At 55.3% G+C, this 18249-nt stretch overlaps 2 protein-coding genes across 2 annotated transcripts in view; one reads left to right on the top strand and one right to left on the bottom strand.

The window, feature by feature from the left end:
- Positions 1-1532: 1532 nt before the first annotated feature.
- NUDT1 (nudix hydrolase 1) lies at positions 1533-14150 on the bottom strand. The gene is given in 5 exon segments (XM_017894483.1): positions 1533-1865; positions 2676-2821; positions 11930-12073; positions 12075-12088; positions 13575-14150. Coding segments are annotated over 5 exon segments (588 nt in total). The 5' UTR covers positions 13686-14150; the 3' UTR covers positions 1533-1692.
- Positions 14151-14598: 448 nt separating this feature from the next.
- Positions 14599-18249, top strand: part of MRM2 (mitochondrial rRNA methyltransferase 2) — an 8071-nt gene continuing 4420 nt past the window's right edge. The window contains exons 1-2 of the mRNA XM_017894474.1: positions 14599-14652; positions 16483-16772. Coding sequence (XP_017749963.1) covers positions 14645-14652; positions 16483-16772 — 298 coding nt within the window. The 5' untranslated portion in view covers positions 14599-14644. The remainder of the gene's footprint in view (positions 14653-16482; positions 16773-18249) is intronic.

Raw genomic sequence — 18249 nt, 5'->3', positions numbered from 1 at the left:
GGGCAGGGGTGAGGAGGGACAGGAGGGCAGAGGTGAGGGGACAGGAGGGCAGGGGTGAGGAGAGCAAAAGGGCAGGGGTTGGGGGGCTGGAGAGCAGGGGTGCGAGGGTCAGGAGGGCGGGGTGAAGGGGGGGCTGGAGGGCAGCCCGTCTCCCATGTGTGACTGTGGCCACTTCCTGTGTGCCCTGGTGTCGGCTCTGTGGAGGGGTGGGCACTGGCTTTGGAACACCTCCCTCCCAGTGCCTTCTAAAGGGCAGCAGAAAGAGGCCTGCCAGGCAGGGGCAGCAGAGGCCACCTTTCTTCTTCTTTCTTGGCCCCCGCCCTGTGCTGCCCGGGCAGGTCCCCAGGCCCAGGCGCTGAGAGGCTTTGCTTACTGCTGCAGGTGGAGGCCCGGTGCTGGAGGGAGAGGGGGGTTCCCCGCACGCCTCTCCAGCCCTCCTGCTGCCCATGGCCCAAGCCCAAGCCCAAGCCTGTGCCGGTCATTGCGGCCTCACCCAGCTGGCAGGGACAGCTGTGTGTAATGCTGCTGGAGATGCCAGATGCCACGTGCCCTGTGAGGACGGCTGGCAGAGCCGCGGTAGGGGGACTGTCAATCATGGTGAAAGGGGACATTTTCAGTGGGTCCTCCTGGTTCGTGTCCTGCATACTCGGGCACTGTGCAGACAGCTGCCCTTTGTCTGCTGGAGACAATGCAGGCAGGGGAGACAGGTTTAGGGCTCTGATGTGGGGCACGGGGACTCCGAGCTGAGGGATGTCAGGGCGGCTCTGTGCATCTGAGGCTTTTGCTCTTGCTTTGCGGGTCTGTTCATGTCCAAAGCACTTTAGGAGGCTACAGGGATCAATACCCAATATACCCAATAAACTGGAATTGTTTACACGTGACCTACATTTTGGACCGTTTATCAATAAACGTGTGAACAACTGTTATTAAACATGTATGAAAGTTGGGCAGGGGAGGGGACTAGCCTATGAGGTGTTCAATCTGGGTTTTAGCCCAGAGCCCTTGGCCGAGCCTCAGCTTCCCACACTGTGCAGGGGGTTTTGAGAGGACACATCCCCAGCTTGCGGCTGTGTGCCCCGAGCATGTGTGCCCCTGCCCTGGGCCAGCTGCCCGCCTCGGGAGCAGTCTCCATCCTCTCCTACCTCTGTGTGGCAGCGCGGGCCGAAGCCCAGCACATCTGGCAGCTTCCTGTGGAGGGGACCTGGCAGGCTGTGCTGGTGTCCAGAGGAGGACGTTTAAAAGGTTAGAGACTGGCCAGGCGTGGTGGCTCACGCCTGTAATCCCAGCACTTTGGGAGGCTGAGGCGGGTGGATCACCTGAGGTCAGGAGTTCAAGACCAGCCTGGCCCACATGGGGAAACCCCATCTCTACTAAACATACAAATATTAGTTGGGTGTGGCAGTGTGCACCTGTAATTTCACCTCTTCAGGAGGCTGAGATGGGAGGATCGCTTGAACCTGGGAGGCGGAGAGTGAACTGAGACGAGATCGTGCCACTGTACTCCAGGCTGGGCAACAGAGCGAGACTCTGTCTCCAAAAGAAAAAAAAAACCGCTAGAGACCTTTATTTTCCTTTCCATCCAGTCCATTCCAGACAAAACCCAGCTCCGAGCCACTCGGTGCCCCCAGGTGAGGACGGTTTGCGGCTGTTCAGCAGCCACGTCTCCTGCCCAGGGGCTGCCCTGGGCTCCTGCTAGACCACGTCCACCTCGCGGAGCTTGTAGTCCAGGATGGTGTCCTGACCCTGGAACTTGAAGTACCCGTGGAATTTCTTCTTCTGAAGCAGGAGTGGAAACCAGTAGCGGTCGTCGGGCCACATGTCCTTGAAGGGGATCTGGTCCAGCTGGAACCAGCATGGGCGCATTTCTGTACCGAGGGGGGAAGAGCGGCACTGATGTGCAACCCAGACTTCATGCTTAAAAACACGGTTTTCCGGCCGGGCGCGGCGGCTCATGCCTGGAATCCCAGCACTGTGGGAGGCCGAGGTGGGCAGATCATGAGGTCAGGAGATTGAGACCAGCCTGGCCAACATGGTGAAACCCTGTCTCTACTAAAAATACAAAAAATTAGCCAGGTGTGGTGGCGGGCGCCTGTAGTCCCAGCTACTTGGGAGACTGAGGCAGGAGAATGGCGTGAACCTGGGAGGCAGAGTTTGCAGTGAGCCGAGATGGTGCCACTGTACTCCAGCCTGGGCGACAGAGCGAGACTCCATCTCAACAACAACAACAAAAACATGTTTTTTTGTAGAGATAGGGTCTCATTATATTGCCCAGACTGGTCTTGAACTCCTGGGCTTAAGCGATCCTTCTGCCTTGGCCCCCCAGTGCTGGGATTCCAGGTGTGAGCCCTGGCATCTGGCCAGCCCCAATTTACACTGACTCTCTGAGGAGTTCATCGAGTGATCGTGAGGAACCTGACGATCGTTTATATTTAATCCTCATGACCATGTTTCTCATTTTAGGGTAGGAAAATGGGTGCAGAGCAGGGGCGGGTACACTGCTGGAGCCTCAGTGCAGAGACCACGGCTCATGGGCCCCACGCTGGCACTGTGGGGTGGAGGGGACGCAGGCTGCCCGCTGCCTGGCACTCAGAGATGGTTTGGGCTGATGGCCTTTCTCCCAGACAGGAGATGGGACCTGCATAGTGGGGAGGGGGAGCAGGCCCCGTGAGACTCACCGTCGCTCTCCATGGGGGTCCCCTGGACACTGTCTGTGCAGAAGACATGCACGTCCATGAGCTCAGGCTCGCCCACGAACTCAAACATGATCTGGCCCACCTTGTGCAGGGCGTCCACCGTCAGACCGCTCTCCTCCTGCAGCTCCCTGTGGGCAGAGGTGGATGGGGGAGGGAGGGAGGCCGTCAGGGCATGGCACCACGCCCACACAATGGCAGGGAGGAGCTGGGCATCTACACACAGCCCAGGGAGCCACCAGGGTGGATGGGAGACCCAGAGGATGTCGCCCAGAAGGCATTAGCTGGTTCTGACCTGGCTGAGCTTCAGAATCAGCTTGAACTGTGAAGACACTGAGTTTGGTTGAGCGGCTCTGGGGAGGGGCCCGGAGGTGGTGTGGAGCCGCTGGTGGGAGGAACACAGTTCTTGCCCGTGCTGTATGTGTACCAATGACAGCCTAGGCCCAGTGGAGTCAGCCACTTGTCCATGGTCTTGAGACCTGAGGGTGGCAGGGTGGGGACCAACCCCACTTCCTTCATTCCCGGTTACTTGCTTTTCTATGGCTGAGCATCAGAGCCCATGTAGTGGTAGTTATGACCGCCGGGGCCCTGGGACGCTGGTTCCGGGAACCCGGGCTCTATATTCTGGGCCTGTCTGCCCAAAGAAACGTCTTCGCAGCCTGGTGCCCCTTCTCTGAGAACACAGGATGAAACCACAGGCTTCTATGATCTCTTTCCTGAAGGAGGAGCTCTGGTTTTAACTCTGGCCCCCGGACTGACCACACGGGACATGTGGCCTGGTCCTCTTCCTGCATGTTCTCGGGACATGCTCCCCACAGCTGTGCCTAGAGGAGGTGTGAGGGGCTGACTTCACCACGGAGTGCTCAAGTGCTGCCGTGCCTGGGAACAAGCCCTTCCCTGCTTCCCGCACCCAGAGCCAGAAGCCTTCCCCGAAGTAGTCTAATGCTGTTGCTAATTTAAAAATTACATATTTGTTGTAGACAACCAGGAAACAAAACGCCATAAACTCATCACCCAGGAATGCTACCATTTCAGTGTTTTTCCTTTGGCTTTCTCCTCTGTTCATCTCTTAGAAAATGCAAACATTAACTCTTAATACCTTAAAGTTAAAAAATAAAAATGCAAACAGGTTGGGTACAGGGTGGCTCATGCCTGTAATCCCAGCACTTTGGGAGGCCAGGGTGGGAGGATCCCTTGAGCCCAGGAGTTTGAGACCAGCCTGGGCAACATGGCAAAACCGTTTCTACAAAAAGAAGTAAAATTAGCCAGGCATGGTGGCACTCGCCTGTAGTCCCAGCTACTCAGGAGACTGAGATGAGAGGAATGCTTGAGCCCAGGAGTTGGAGGCTGCAGTGAGGTGTGATCACTGCACTGCATTCCAGCCTGGGCAACCGAGCTAGACCCTGTCTAAAAAAAAAAAAAAAAAAAAAAAGGCAAACGTTATACACACTTACGCTGTGGGCTTTCCACACAAGAAAGGAGTGCGTGACATTCTACACCTTAAGGCATCCAGAGCCGGCTTCTCAACTCCTATTTGGTACGGAAGAATAAAATGTTTCAACTTCGGGTTATGGTGGAAACCCGTGTTGGGCACAGCGGCGCTGCTGACCTCCCGTTTTGAGTGTTTGCTTGCTGTGTTCATTAGGGTTCTTGCTCAGTCCCTCAGCAGACGCTTCCCGAAGACCCACTCCATGCTGGGACCCTGGGGATACACGGGCTGCAGCTGCTGGGTACCTTAGTCTGCCTCTCTTACCATGCCCGGCTAATTTTTTTTTTTTTTTTAAGAGACAGGGTCTTGCTATGTTGCCCAGTCTGGTCCTGAACTCCTGGGCTCAAAGTGATCCTTGTGCTTTGGCCTCCCAGCGTGCTGGGATTTCAGGTGTGAGCCACCATGCCTGGCCTAAATGGTCGGATTTAAGTGATGCCTCCTCAACTTAAACTGCAGGGACTAGAGAGGAAGCAGACCTGGAATCGGCATTTATTCATGGAGATGGCTAATGAAAGTTGGACTTGAGCTAAAAAATTAACGTGTGCTGCTACTTGTGGGGTACAAATGGCTCCCCAATTAGATGCAACAGAGGTGTTTGGTGGGGCCTCGCCCGCCTCTTGGCGGCCGGCTGTTGCTCGTCTTCAGAAGCGTCACCTCCCAATGGAGTGTTGTGACTGATTTTAGTTAATCTTCCCCAGCACACGGCAGCGTAGGAAACATCAAGAATCCTCTGGGAGACAGAGCTGAAGCTCCATTTCCCAGGCAGGGAGCGCCAGGCAGGCGAAGACGACGCTGCTTTAGTTCTGCCCAAGCGTCTGCTCTATCCATGGCACTCGGTTCCTCACACGGCAGACGGGGAATAGGATGAGAAATTACATGAAACAAACACAGGGTGGTGAGGCCTCTGTGGCGTGGGGAGGTGGGAGTGGCAGGTTCTGGCGTGCCTGCTTCCCATCGCTGCTCCTGCGTCCCTGGCCTCGCTGGTCTTTGGGGATCAGGGATGCTGTCTAGAAAGATTGGCTCACACTGTGCACCTAAGGCCCAAATCTGCACACCCCCACGATTCAGTACTCTCTACATGCCTGTCCCCTGCCCCGCAGAGGAGGGTCTGAGTCCAGCCCTCCTGGACTGGGGCTAGGCGCTCAGGCCTGCCCCCTGCAGGCGAGCGGGGAGGTCGCCTAAACCGGCTCTTGGCCTGGGAGTTAGGGCCCGTCCTGGGGTCCTCCTGATAGAATAGGACTGAGTATTGCGTGGATAAAGCAGGGACCAGCCTCCCTGGAGACTGGGCTGCCGAGGCTCCTCCCTGCCACCCCCTCCTGAGCAGCAGGGCCTGGGGTTGCCTCAGGAGCAAATCCGTTCAGACTGGCAGGTACTGCAGCCCAGGGCCATGCTGGTGGCCTGTGGCTGACGGTACCTCATCTCCTGGACGCGAGGCTGTTTGCTGCTGGGTTCCCCTAAGCACCAGCCTGTGTGGCTCCAGCAAGCCCCCGTTCCTCACACCTGCAGGTGCTTTCTTTTCTTTACGACAGGGTCTCGGCCGGGCACAGTGGCTCACGCCTGTAATCACAGCACTTTGGGAAGCCGAGGCGGGTGGATCCCGTGAAGTCAGGCGTTCAAGACCAGCCTGGCCAACATGGTGAATCCCCCATCTCCACTAAAAATACACAAAACAATTAGCCGGGGATGGTGGTGGGTGCCTGTAATCCCAGCTACTTGGGAGGCTGAGGCAGGAGAATCACTTGAACCCGGGAGGTGGAGGTTGCAGTGAGCTGAGATGGCGCTAAAATAAAAATTATGGCCAGGTGCGGTGGCTCACGCCTGTAATCCCAGCACTTTGGGAGGCCGAGACGGGTGGATCACAAGGTCAGGAGATCGAGACTATCCTGGCTAACACGGTGAAACCCGTCTCTACTAAAAAATACAAAAAACTAGCCGGGCGAGGTGGCAGGCGCCTGTAGTCCCAGCTACTCGGGAGACTGAGGCAGGAGAATGGCATGAACCCGGGAGGCGGAGTTTGCAGTGAGCCGAGATCCGGCCACTGCACTCCAGCCTGGGCGACAGAGCGAGACTCCATCTCCAAAAAAAAAAAAAAAAAAAAAAAAGATATCCAAGCGGCCTGCAGACTCACAAAGAAATCTGGACATCCACGCGGCCCGCAGACTCACAAAGGATATCCATGAGGCCGGCAGACTCACAAAGAAGGATATCAATGCAGCCCACAGACACTGTGAAGGTGCTCCCCTTCCGCAGTCCTGAGGGCACGCAGAACCTCCGGAAGCTCACCTTCCCCACCAACATGGCTAAGATGAAAAAGAGAAAGTACCAAGTGTGGTTGAGCATTTGTTTGAGTTAGCGAAACATCCGTGAAAAGACGCTGGCAATCTCTGCTGAAGCTGTACATAGACAGTTTTCCTCCAAGGTAACTGTCCACAGGAAAAGGTGCACACGGGCACCAAAAGACACGTCAGGACAGTTCCTGGCAGTCGCTTTCAACAGTTCCCACGAGTAAGCCCTGCACGCACACCTGCAGCAGAGGGGTGAGCTGCAGCAGAGCTGGGGGCCTGCTGCAGAGAGGGTGAGCCTGCAGCAAAGCGGGTGAGCTGCAGCAAAGCGGGTGAGCTGCAGCACGGGCCTCTGCAGAGCATTACCCAGCAGCTGGAGGAGCCACTGCTGTGGCACATGTGATGCTGAAAAGCCAGACAAGGGCGCAGCCTCTAGGATCCCACACCTTATTTGGGAACAGGCCGCAGTCATCAGCTGTGCCGGAAGTCAGGGTGGAGGGTGGGGTCCCACGGTCCACTTCTTTTTCTTGATCTACATGTTGGTTAAACAGGTGGACCTGGCCGGGCGCGATGGCTCAAGCCTGTAATCCCAGCACTTTGGGAGGCCGAGATGGGCGGATCACGAGGTCAGGAGATCGAGACCATCCTGGCTAACACGGTGAAACCCCGTCTCTACTAAAAAATACAAAAAAACTAGCCGGGCGAGGTGGTGAGCGCCTGTAGTCCCAGCTACTCGGGAGGCTGAGGCAGGAGAATGGCCTGAACCTGGGAGGCGGAGCTTGCAGTGAGCTGAGATCCGGCCACTGCACTCCAGCCTGGGCGACAGAGCAAGACTCCGTCTAAAAAAACAAAACAAAACAAAACAAAACACAGGTGGACCTGCCAGGTGTAGTGGCTCACACCTGTAATTCCAGCACTTTGGGAGGCAGAGGCAGCTGGATCACTTGAGGTCAGTTCGAGACCAGCCTGGACAACACGATGAAACTCTGTCTCTACCAAAAAATAAAAAAAATAGCCAGATGTGGTGGTGCACGCCTGTAGTCCCAGCTACTCAGGAGGCTCAAGCAGGAGAATCGCTTGAACTGGGAGGTGGAGGCTGCAGTGAGCAGAGATCATGCCACTGCACTCCAGCCTGGGCAACAGAGCAAGAGTCCATCTCAAAAAAAGAAACAGGTGGCCGGGCACGGTGCCTCATGCCTGTAATCCCAGCACTTTGGGAGGCTGCAGCGGGTGGATCACAAGGTCAGAAGATCGACACCATCCTGGCCGACGTGGTGAAACCCTGTCTCTACTAAAAATACAAAAATTAGCCGGGCATGGTGGCGGGCGCCTGTAGTCCCAGCTTCTCAGGAAGCTGAGGTAGGAGAATCGCTTGAACCTGGGAGGCGGAGCTTGCAGTGAGCCAAGACCGTGCCACTGCACTCCAGCCTGGGTGACACCGTGAGACTCCGTCTCAAAAACAAAACAAAACAAAACAAAACAAAACAAAAAAACAGGTGGATCCACTTCCACTTCTTAAAAATCTACTGTGCAATTTTCTCTATGTGCATGACACTTCAATAAAAGTGCAAGTTACGCTGGGCACAGTGACTCACGCCTGTAATCCCAGTGCTTTGGGAGGCTGAGATGGGAGGATTGCTTGAGGCCAGGAATTTGACACCAGCCTGGGCAACATGGCAAAACCCTGTCTCTACTAAAAATAAAAAAATTAGCCAGGTGTGGTGGTGTGCACTGGTAGTCTCAGCTACTCGGGAAGATGGCTTGAGCTCAGGAGGTTGAGGCAGCCGTGAGCTATGACTGTGTCACCGCACTCTATCCTGGGCAGTCCTGATCTTATAGAATGATTCTGGAGAAAGACTGGCAGGAAGTGAATCACTAAATATGATTAGAAAGGGTGAGAGTGCCATGAAGGAAAGATACGGGATGAGATGTGTTGAGAACGACAGGTGGGGAAGGCACTTTCTTAGCTGTGAAAGCTGCCAGGGGGTGGGGTGGGGGGTCAACCGGATGAACAGCAAGGTGGGCAACAGCTTGGGATGTCCCAGGAGCAGAGGGTCGGGAGGGAGGGGGCAAGGCAAGCCCGTGAGGGGCTCAATGGCTGACACAGGAGGGCGGCTGTAAGCGCACTGAGAGGTGTTAAGGGTTTAATGTGTGAGTATGCGTCTGTGTGTGTTGCGGGTTGGGGGAGACCTAGATGCAGTGTGGGAAGGGCCACCTGGCAGCTGTGTGGAATGGGGACTGCAGAGGGGAGGGTGGAGGCCATGAGGGCCAGCCCAGCTACGGGGCTGCTGCACCTGTCCAGGTGAGGGGGATGGATCCAGGTTACCCCCGAGGATGGAAGTCACAGGCTTCCTGCTCTGTGGCTCAGTTCCCCCACTCGAACCCTGGGCTGAGAGCAAGCCAGCGCTGTATTCAGCATTGAGGGTCTGGAGTGCTGGTCCCTCTGTCTGTGTAATATTTACAGAGGGTTGGAGGAAAGTTCTTTCGACCGTGACAAAGTTCAGAAGAAAATAAATCAGGGCTGCCGAGAGGGCCTGTGCTTTGCTTGTCACCAGCAGAACAAGGAGAAGAAATCCAGCCACCTGGAGCTCTTCCATCCAGCCTCCTCAGCCCTGCTGCCTGCTCCCCTCACACCCCCAACTTCTCTGCAGAGCTGGCGCTTCTCCAGCCCTCTGTGCTTCCACGAAGGTCTCCTTCCTCCCTCCCTCTACGCACCCCCGCCAACGTCAAACCCTCAGTGTTTTCCTGGTACCCAGTTCATCACTCTTCCTTTCTCCTGGAGGCCCCTGGCCACCAGGTGTGGACCAGACCTCCTTCTGCAGGTCTCCTGAACCCGGCGCCAGACGACATGAGAGGCAGGGACTGACCTGTTCCTCCCTGTGTCCCCAGGCCCCACACAGAGCAGTGCTACCGAAATCCATGAGCTGATGGGCGGTCTTACCAGATCAAAGACAAAGGGCTGGCAGGAGAACCCCCAGGGCCACCTTCCTGCCTGTTTCCTGTGCTATTGTTGCTCTGCACACACTCCTGGCATGGACACGCCGGATGCCCGACTCACACCCAGTGGTCCTCCTCCCCAGCTGCGGCCCCCAGCACAGCCTGTCGCACTGGCACCTGCCACGGTGACTGATCAAATGTGTCTGCATGGCTGGAGCCCGGGGTCCCAGGCCTTAGAGGGGAAGCACACACAGGGCTCTCCAAACTGAGGGTTGGGACCCACATGATCTGGGAACTCAGCTTAGTGGATTACAATTGAAAAAAAAGGTCAAGCCAGTGGCTCACGCCTGCAATCTCAGCACTCTGGGAGGCCCAGGAGGGAGGATCACTTGAGCCCAGGAGTTAATGAGACCCCATGTCTATGAAGAATTAAAAACTAACTGAGCATGGTGGCATGTGTCTGTGGTCCCAGCTATTTGCGAGACTGAGGCAGGAGGATCGTTTGAGCCCAGGACCTTGAGGCTGCAGTGAGCCATGAGGGTGCCACTGCACTCCTGCCTGGGTGAGATCCCATCTCTGGAGAAAAAAAGATGTAATAAGGGCAGCTACTGCAACTTATTTTAGCTGTACCTGCATACCTGAGTGTGTAGACTCTGTCAGAGTATAAAACGTATTTCTTACTGCAGGTTGTGATGAAAAACTTGGAACGCCACTGGGCTGCAGGGTCCCGGCTTTCCTCTGTGCCAGGACCCTCTTTACTCCGTAGTTCTCCTCTCCAGGGAAGCTGGCCTACCTTTCTCAGAACAAAAACATGAATGGGGGCTAACATCTGAAAACATGAATGGGGGCTAACATCCGTGCAGCGATGTTTACACAGATGACCTCATTTACCCTGTGAGGGGTGAGGGGTGTCTGGAGGACTGTGTGATCTTGGGTAAACAGCTCAACCTCTCTGGGCTTCAGTTCCCTCCTCGGTGAAGCTGGCTGTGTTGAGGATGCAGACTTTGTGTACACTGGGTGTGAGATAAAAGCAATCATCAGCGCCACTGAACAAACAGAGGAACCAAGTGACTGACGAGCCCCTTGGTGACAGTGAGGGTGCCAGGAGGGTTCAATTCAAGCCGCGATGCACAGAAGCTTCCAGATACACCCTGCAGCCCCCAGCACCACCATGCCACAACAGCTAACATGCACTCAGCACTCACTACACACCACACACAACAGCTAACACACTCAACATGCATCACACACCACACACAACAGCTAACACACACAGCATTCACTACACACCACACACAACAGCTAACACACACTCAACATGCACCACACACCATACACAACAGCTAACACACACTCAGCACTCACTACACACCACACACAACAGCTAACACACTCAACATGCATCACCACCACACACACAGCTAACACACACAGCACTCACTACACAACCACACACAACGCTAACACTCAACATGCATCACACACCATGCACACAACAGCGACACGCACTCAGCACTCACTACCCCATGCGCAAACAGCTAACACGCATTCAACCACGCACCACACACCCACACACAACAGCTAACACATGCATCACACACCATGCACAACCAGCTAACACCTCAACACGCACCACACCCGCACACAACAGCTAATACACACTCAACACGCACCACACAGCCACAGCTAACACTCAGCCACTCACCCACACACCAACACAACAGCTAACACACACTCAGCACGCACACCGCACCACACCAACAGTAACACACACTCAACACGCACCACACACCACACACAACAGCTAACACACCTCCACCATGCACTACACACCGCACACAACAGCTAACACCACACTCCAAAACGCACCACACACCACGCTCACACAAACCAAAACTCAGCACGTCACCACATACACCACACAGCTAAACACACTCAGCACGCACCACTGCACCATCACAGCTAACACACTCAACATGCATCACACACCATGACAACAGCTAACACACACTCAACAGGCACCAACACCACAGCTAACACACTCATACACGCCCACATACCACACACAACAGCTAACACCACTAAAATGCACCAACAACCACACACAACAGCTAACACAACTCAACACACACCACACACCCACAGCTAACACACACTCAGCACTCACCCACCACCACAGCAACACACATTCAGCACACACCACCGCCCACACACAACAGCTAACCACACTCAAGCACGCACCAACCCACCTAAACACACAACATGCACCCACATCGACAGCTAAACACACTCAGCATCACCATGCACTGTTCTAAGTTTTGTGTTCATTCTCATTTAATCCTTCACAAGAGTCCTAAGGGCTGCGGACTGGTTTTTTCATTGTGAATGAAGACTACTGAGGCTCACAGGGTTAACCCCCTGTCCAGGTCACTTAGCCCTAAGTGGTGAAATCAAGGGTGTGGCCCTACAGCCCAAATCCCTGTGCCCTGGGAAAGCCAAGCCGGTTCCCGGCAGACCTGCCCTGTCCTTACCTCCTGGCCCCATCCTCGATGGTCTCTCCTTCTTGCACTTTGCCCCCGAAACCATTCCACCCGCCGGCGAAGCCTCCGCTTTCATGCCCAGGAGAAACTCGCTGAGGATGCAGGACCAGCACCAGGGTATAGAGCCTGAGGCACCATGGTCCCTGGGTTCTGAAAGGAAGGTGAAGAGGAAGTAGTTGTTATGATGCGCGTGGAGGAAGCACGTGCCAGGGGCCAGGAGGACTGGGATGTGCTCTGGAGGCGGGGTGGGGGGGGGGGAGGTACGCTGTAATTTCCCAGCCCTGGCCACAGTGTGGCTCCCTTGTGGCAGGTGGAAACCTCAATGATTTTCTGGGGTAGAAACAGAACCCAGTGGTCAGCAGGGCTGATCAAGCAGAACAGAGGCCGGCGCTTCCTTCCTTCTCCACAACTCAGCCTTCAGGTGCAGAGGAGATGACCTTTCCAGAGTGCACTCTTGCTCCTGCGTCGACCCCCAGGATCGCCCTGCCTATAGGCACACAGTGGGGGAACAATGTTCTCCGTGCCTGACTGGCATCAAAATAACCAGTTTATCCTGTGGTTCTCACGTCTGGCCTTTTGATTAATAGGAGCTTCTTTCGGTCTAGTGGGACCTGGCTTCTCTGTAGCAGGCTTCTAGATCCCCAGGAAATGTGTGGCTGTAGACACAGGTCCACCCAACGGGGCCTGGCTAGTCCTCCCTCCTGTGACAGGAGTTTATACCCCACTCACTCTGCTCCTACTGTGGCTACTGTAGGACCTGGCACCCAGGGGGGCCACTGGAAGTCGCAAGGGCCCTTCCTGCTCCCATAGGTGTACAGGTCCAGGTCCAGAGGACTAAGGGTGATGCCTCAGCCAGGTCCCTGATGGAAAAAGGACCCTGGAGAAATGCTGGAGGGCCAGGACCAACTTTCCTTTATTTATTTTGAGATGAGATCCTGCTGTTGCACAGGCTGGAGGAGAGTGGCATGATCTCGGTTCGCTGTAATCTCGGCCTCCCTGGCTGAAGCCATCCTCCTGTTTCAGCATCCCACATTGCTGGGACCACAGGCATGAGCCACCACACCCAGCTAATTGCTGTATTTTCAGTAGAGATGGGGTTTTGTCATGTTGCCCAGGCTGGTCATGAACTCCTGAGCTCAAGCAATCCACCCACCTCAGCCTCCCAAAGTGCTGAGATTACAGGCGTGAGCCACTGCGCCCCTCCAGGACCAACTTTTCTGGGGTCCACACCTGGCGGAGACACAAGATTCAGGACCAGTGATCCTCCTTGGAAGCTGTGGTGTCTGAGAAAAGGGCCCCGATGGTAAGGAAGCGGGCAGGGAAGTGCTGGGTAGAGGAGGGCGTGGTCTTTGGCTAGGGCTCCACCCCCAGGCCTATGCCCAGGAACCCAGGTGAGGACAGGTATTTCTGTTTTCCTGCCCAAATGTTGCATTTCCCAAGCCCGCCACGTCCCAGTCCTGTGCCTATAAAACCCCCCAGACCCTAGTGGGCAGATAGACAAGCTGCTGGATGTCAAGAGGACGTGGAAAGCACAACAGGCACCAGCAGGGAATCAACTGGAGGAAGCGTGAGTTTGGCAGGGGTGGTCAGAGGAGAACCCAGGCTGCTCAGCAGCCCGACTCCAGGGGAAAATCACCTTCCCACTCCAGCTCCCTTCTGGCTCCCCCATCTGCTGAGGGCTAATTCCACTTATAAAACCTCGCACTCTCTCTCCAAGCCGCCGTGTGATCTGATTGCTCCAGTACATCAAGGCAAGAAGCCCGGGGATACAGAAAGCTCTCTGTCCTTGCGATAAGGCAGGGAGTCTAACAGCTAACACAAGCCACCTACAAGGCTAAACTGAAAGAGTACCCTCTAACACACGTCCACTGGGGCTTCAGGAGCCGCAAACATTCACCCCTAGACACTGCCCTGGGTGGGGGCCCCACAGCCTGCCCGGCTCTGTGCTCCCCTAGACGCGTGAGCAGCGAGGCACTGAAGAAGTGAGCCACATCCCCATCGCATGCCCTTCGAGGAGGACAAGGGATCCTTTCCCATTTCACTGAGACTGGGTCCTGGTGGCGGAGGCAGGTCAGACAGGGTAAGTGGGTTTGTGGCTGAGCTTCACACGGGGCCCGTGTACTTTGTCCCGACACCGACCTGTTCCTGCCAGAAGCCACGGTTTCCAAAGTAAATTTCTGTGATGATTTACTCCTGGTATCCCCAAGCCACCGTCCCGCTCTCCTGGTCTCCCCAAGACCCCGGCCCCGCTCTCCGCGTCTCTCCCCAAACCCCGGCCCCGCTCTCCCTCTCTCCCCAAGCCCCGGCCCCCCTCTCCCTGTCTCCCCAAGCCCCGGCCCCGCTCTCCTGGTCTCCCCTAAGCCACCGGCCCCGCTCTCCTGGTCTCCCCTAAGCCACCGGCCCCGCTCGCCTCGTCTCCCTCGAGCCCCTGGTCTCGGTCTTCTGGTCTCCCCGAGCCCCGACCCCGCTCTTCTGGTCTCCCCGAGTACCCGGCCCCGCTCTCCTGGTCTCCCCCAAGCCCATGACTTGGCTCCCCCGTTCTCCTGCCGCCCGCTGGCAGGGCTCCCCTCCCTCCCTGGTCACCACGACTCCTAGGATCCCCGCGCGCGCTTTTCGTACCTGCACCGCCGCTTCCGGGGGCCGGGCCTCTGACCGGAAGTGAGGTCAGACATTTCCGGCGGCGCGTTTCAGGCGCGGGGAAAATCCATGGCGGGGTGAGCGGTGCGCCTCTTCCTTGCGTGCAGAAGACGGGATTGGTTGGGGGTTCGCCCCGTCGCCTTCCTTGCTCCTGGCCTCGGGGTTGGGTGCCGAGCGCTGGGCACTGTCGCCGCACTTAGCGAGCGCGACAGGGGCGAGGCCGGGGTTCCTGGTCGCAGTTCCCCGGGAGGAGGGCGCCATCGGGTCTCCAGGGGCAGGGCCGGTTGGGCCGTGGGGAGGCTGGGGCCGGGGGCAGAGTCCAGGTGCGGGGGGCAGCGCAGGGGCGCAGATCCGAGGCGCCGGAGGCGAGAGTTCGTTTCGTGGGCGGGGTAGCTCCATTGCCCACGCTTCCTGGGCTGTCGAGTGGGTTCTGGCTCCCGGGACCGGCCTGTGCCAGTTTCCCGGGAGACCCCTTAAGCCAGGTGAAGACGGCGACTCACGGTCAGCCGTCAGTGCCTCCTGGCTGGTCAGCACGCATGGGGTAGTAACTTTTATTTATTTATTTAAATCAGAAAGACATAGAGACCGGGCTTGGTGGCCCACACCTGTCATCCCAGCACTTTGGGAGTCTGAGGCAGGAGGATCGTTTGAGCCTAGGAGTTCGAGACCAGCCTAACCAATATAGTGAGATGCCATCTCTAAAAAAAGTTTTTAAAGATTAAAAAAAAAATTAGTCCAGGCATGGTGGTGCACACCTGTAGTCCCAGCTACTCAGGAGGCTGAGGTGGAAGGTTCACTTGAGATCCAGAGGTTATGGCAGCAATCAGCTGTGATTGTGCCACTGCACTCCAGCCTGGCGATGGCGAAAAAGAAAAAAAAGAAAAAAAGAAAAATGACTGAGTGAGGTGGTTCACGCCTGTAATGCCAGCACTTTGGGAGGCCAAAGTGGGTGGATCGCCCAAGGTCAGGAGTTCAAGACCAGCTTGGCCAACATGGTGAAACCCCATCTCTCCTGAAATAGAAAAATAGCCTGGGCCTGGGCTATAGAGACCCTGTCTCAAAAAAAAAAAAAAAAAAAAAAAAAGGAAAGAAAAAGAAATATGACAGGCCAGACCCCCTATATTATTGCCAAAGCCCTGAACTAGGTAACTAAGGCAAGGATCTGTCCTGAGGAGGTTTTCTTGCAGTCTCTCAGAACTCAATGAACATTTTTGCCACATGAGAAAAGAATATTACTTTAATTAATTAATTTACATGTATACTTATTTTTTGAGACAGAGTCTCACTCTGTCACCCAGGCTGGAGTGCAGTGGCATAATGTCGGCTCACTGCAACCTCTGCCTCCTGGGTTCAGGTGATCCTCCTGCGTCAACCTCCCGAGTAGCTGGGTTTACAGGCACGTGCCACCACGCTAATTTTTGCATTTTAGTGGAGATGGGGTTTCACCATGTTGGCCATGGTTGGCCAGGCTGGTCTCGAACTCCTGACCTCAGGGGATCCACCTGCCTTGGCCTCCAAGACTGCTGGAATTACAGGTGTGAGCCACCATACCCGGCCCCCAATCTCTTTTTATAAGGACATCAGTGCTATTGGAATACGGCCTACCCATATGACCTTGTTTTAACTTGGTCACCTCTTTCAGGTGTGTGGGTGTATTTGGGTCCTGTCTCTGAATACACCCATATTCTGAGGTACCAAGGGTTAGGACATCAACACATGAATTTTGTGGGGACACAGTTTGGCCTGTGATGCCTGCTTTCCGACTATGTAGTCTTGTCAGTTCACCTCCCCTCCTGGGCTTGGTGCCCCATCCTTAGAAATGAATGAGTTGATCCGAGGGCCCCCCCAGCTCGTGACCTGCCATTCTGTGTGATGCCAACCTACCTGCTCCTCTTCTCTCCCACCAGGTACGTGAAGCTGGTGTGTGCTTCCTTTCAGCGCCAAGGGTTCCATACTGCTGGGAGTCGCTGCAAGAATCGGACAGGCGCTGAGCACCTGTGGCTGACTCGACATCTCAGGGACCCGTTTGTGAAGGCTGCGAAGGTGGAGAGTTACCGGTGTCGAAGCGCCTTCAAGCTCCTGGAGGTGAACGAGAGGCACCAGATTCTGCGGCCTGGCCTTCGGGTGTTAGACTGCGGAGCAGCTCCTGGGGCCTGGAGTCAGGTGGCGGTGCAGAAGGTCAATGCCGCAGGCACAGGTGGGGCCTCTGCACTGCTGTTGGCACCTTCTGGCTACCCTGAGGCTGAGTGGGCATGGGCAAGCTGCCTCTGCCAGTGGACGCAGGACGGTGGAGCCCTTTTCTGAAGGCGCGCGCTTCTGAGGGGGTGGTTTAGTAGGGGTGATGATAAAAATAGGATGCTGCCGTTTTAAAAATGAAAGACAAGGTAGGAAGGTGTGGTGAAAATGGAAATCACCTTGTATGAGACCGCCCGGAGGTACCAGCACCAGCACGGTGGTGTGCATCCTTCCAGGCTTGTGTTTGCATCGATCCCTCACATTTTCAAAAGCGATGTTGTTCCGTACTCTTCTTGCTAATTTGCAGCCTTACTGGAGCTATTTTTGCTTAATAATACATACATATATACATATATATTTTTTGTTTTGTTTTGATTTTGTTTTTTGTTTTTCCCCACCCTAGAGGGAATCTTGCTCTGTTGCCCAGACTGGAGTGCAATGGTGTGATCTCGGTTCACTGCAAACTCCGCCTGCCGGGTTCAAGAGATTCTCCGGCCTCAGCCTCCTGAGTAGCTGGGATTACAGGCGCCCGCCACCACACCTGGCTAATTTTTTCTTTTTGTTTTTTTAAGTAGAGACAAGGTTTCACCATGTTGGCCAGGCTGATCTCAAACTCTTGACCTCAGGTGATCCGCCCACCTTGGCCTCCCAAAGTGCTGGGATTACAGATGTGAGCCACGGCGCCCGACTACTCTTGATATATTGACATCTCTTCCCAACAGCCCAGCTAAATTTCCAAGTCCCGTAAGCCCTGGGGCTTCCTGGTGGCCCCACTGGGGCTGCTCCCTCCAGAACCTAGAAGAGGCTTCATGGCCAGGGCTATGGATTCTCCACTCTGGGTGAAGCTGAGACGCAGTTTTCAATCTGTTTTATGTCTTAGGGTTTTGAGTAAGATTTTCTATATAGAAAGGTTCCCCTGAATAATGAGATCAGCCAGCTGCCCATACAACGGAAGACACTGTCGTCATTGGGAAAGTTTCATCCTGTTCCAGGTAGTGCTTGCACCGTAGGCTCTTTAGTCAGCTCCCTCACCGTGGGCGTCAAGCTTGCTTTTGGCTTTTTGCTGGGATGCGTGTGCTGTGGAGAATATCTTTGCTGTTTATGTTTCCTGCTCTAAAGCCAGGGTAGCTGCATGCACTGGCATTTGAACAGGGTGAGACAGTCCACCCAGAGCGCTCCCAAATACCTTAGAGTAGGGACACTGGTCCCCATTAATTGGTGAGAAAACTAAGGCTCAGGGTTTCATGACTTGTTGAAAGTGCAGACCTGGAATGCTGACCCTCTGATCTGCACTTCCGCCCCACTGCTGGTTTGCGGTAGGTTTGCCGTGAACTCTGTGTCTACCTGCATCCCCTTGGGTGGCCCCTGCCCAGACTTAGGCTGGGATATGCCTCTTCTGGCTTTTGAACAGCCCTTTTTTTTTTTTTTTTTTTTTTTTT

The sequence above is a fragment of the Rhinopithecus bieti genome, unplaced genomic scaffold (genome assembly GCF_001698545.2).
Source record: "Rhinopithecus bieti isolate Rb0 unplaced genomic scaffold, ASM169854v2 scaffold_1017, whole genome shotgun sequence".
NCBI lineage: Eukaryota > Metazoa > Chordata > Mammalia > Primates > Cercopithecidae > Rhinopithecus > Rhinopithecus bieti.
Note: the sequence above shows the minus strand (reverse complement) of the source record. Positions and strands in the feature narration are given on the sequence as shown.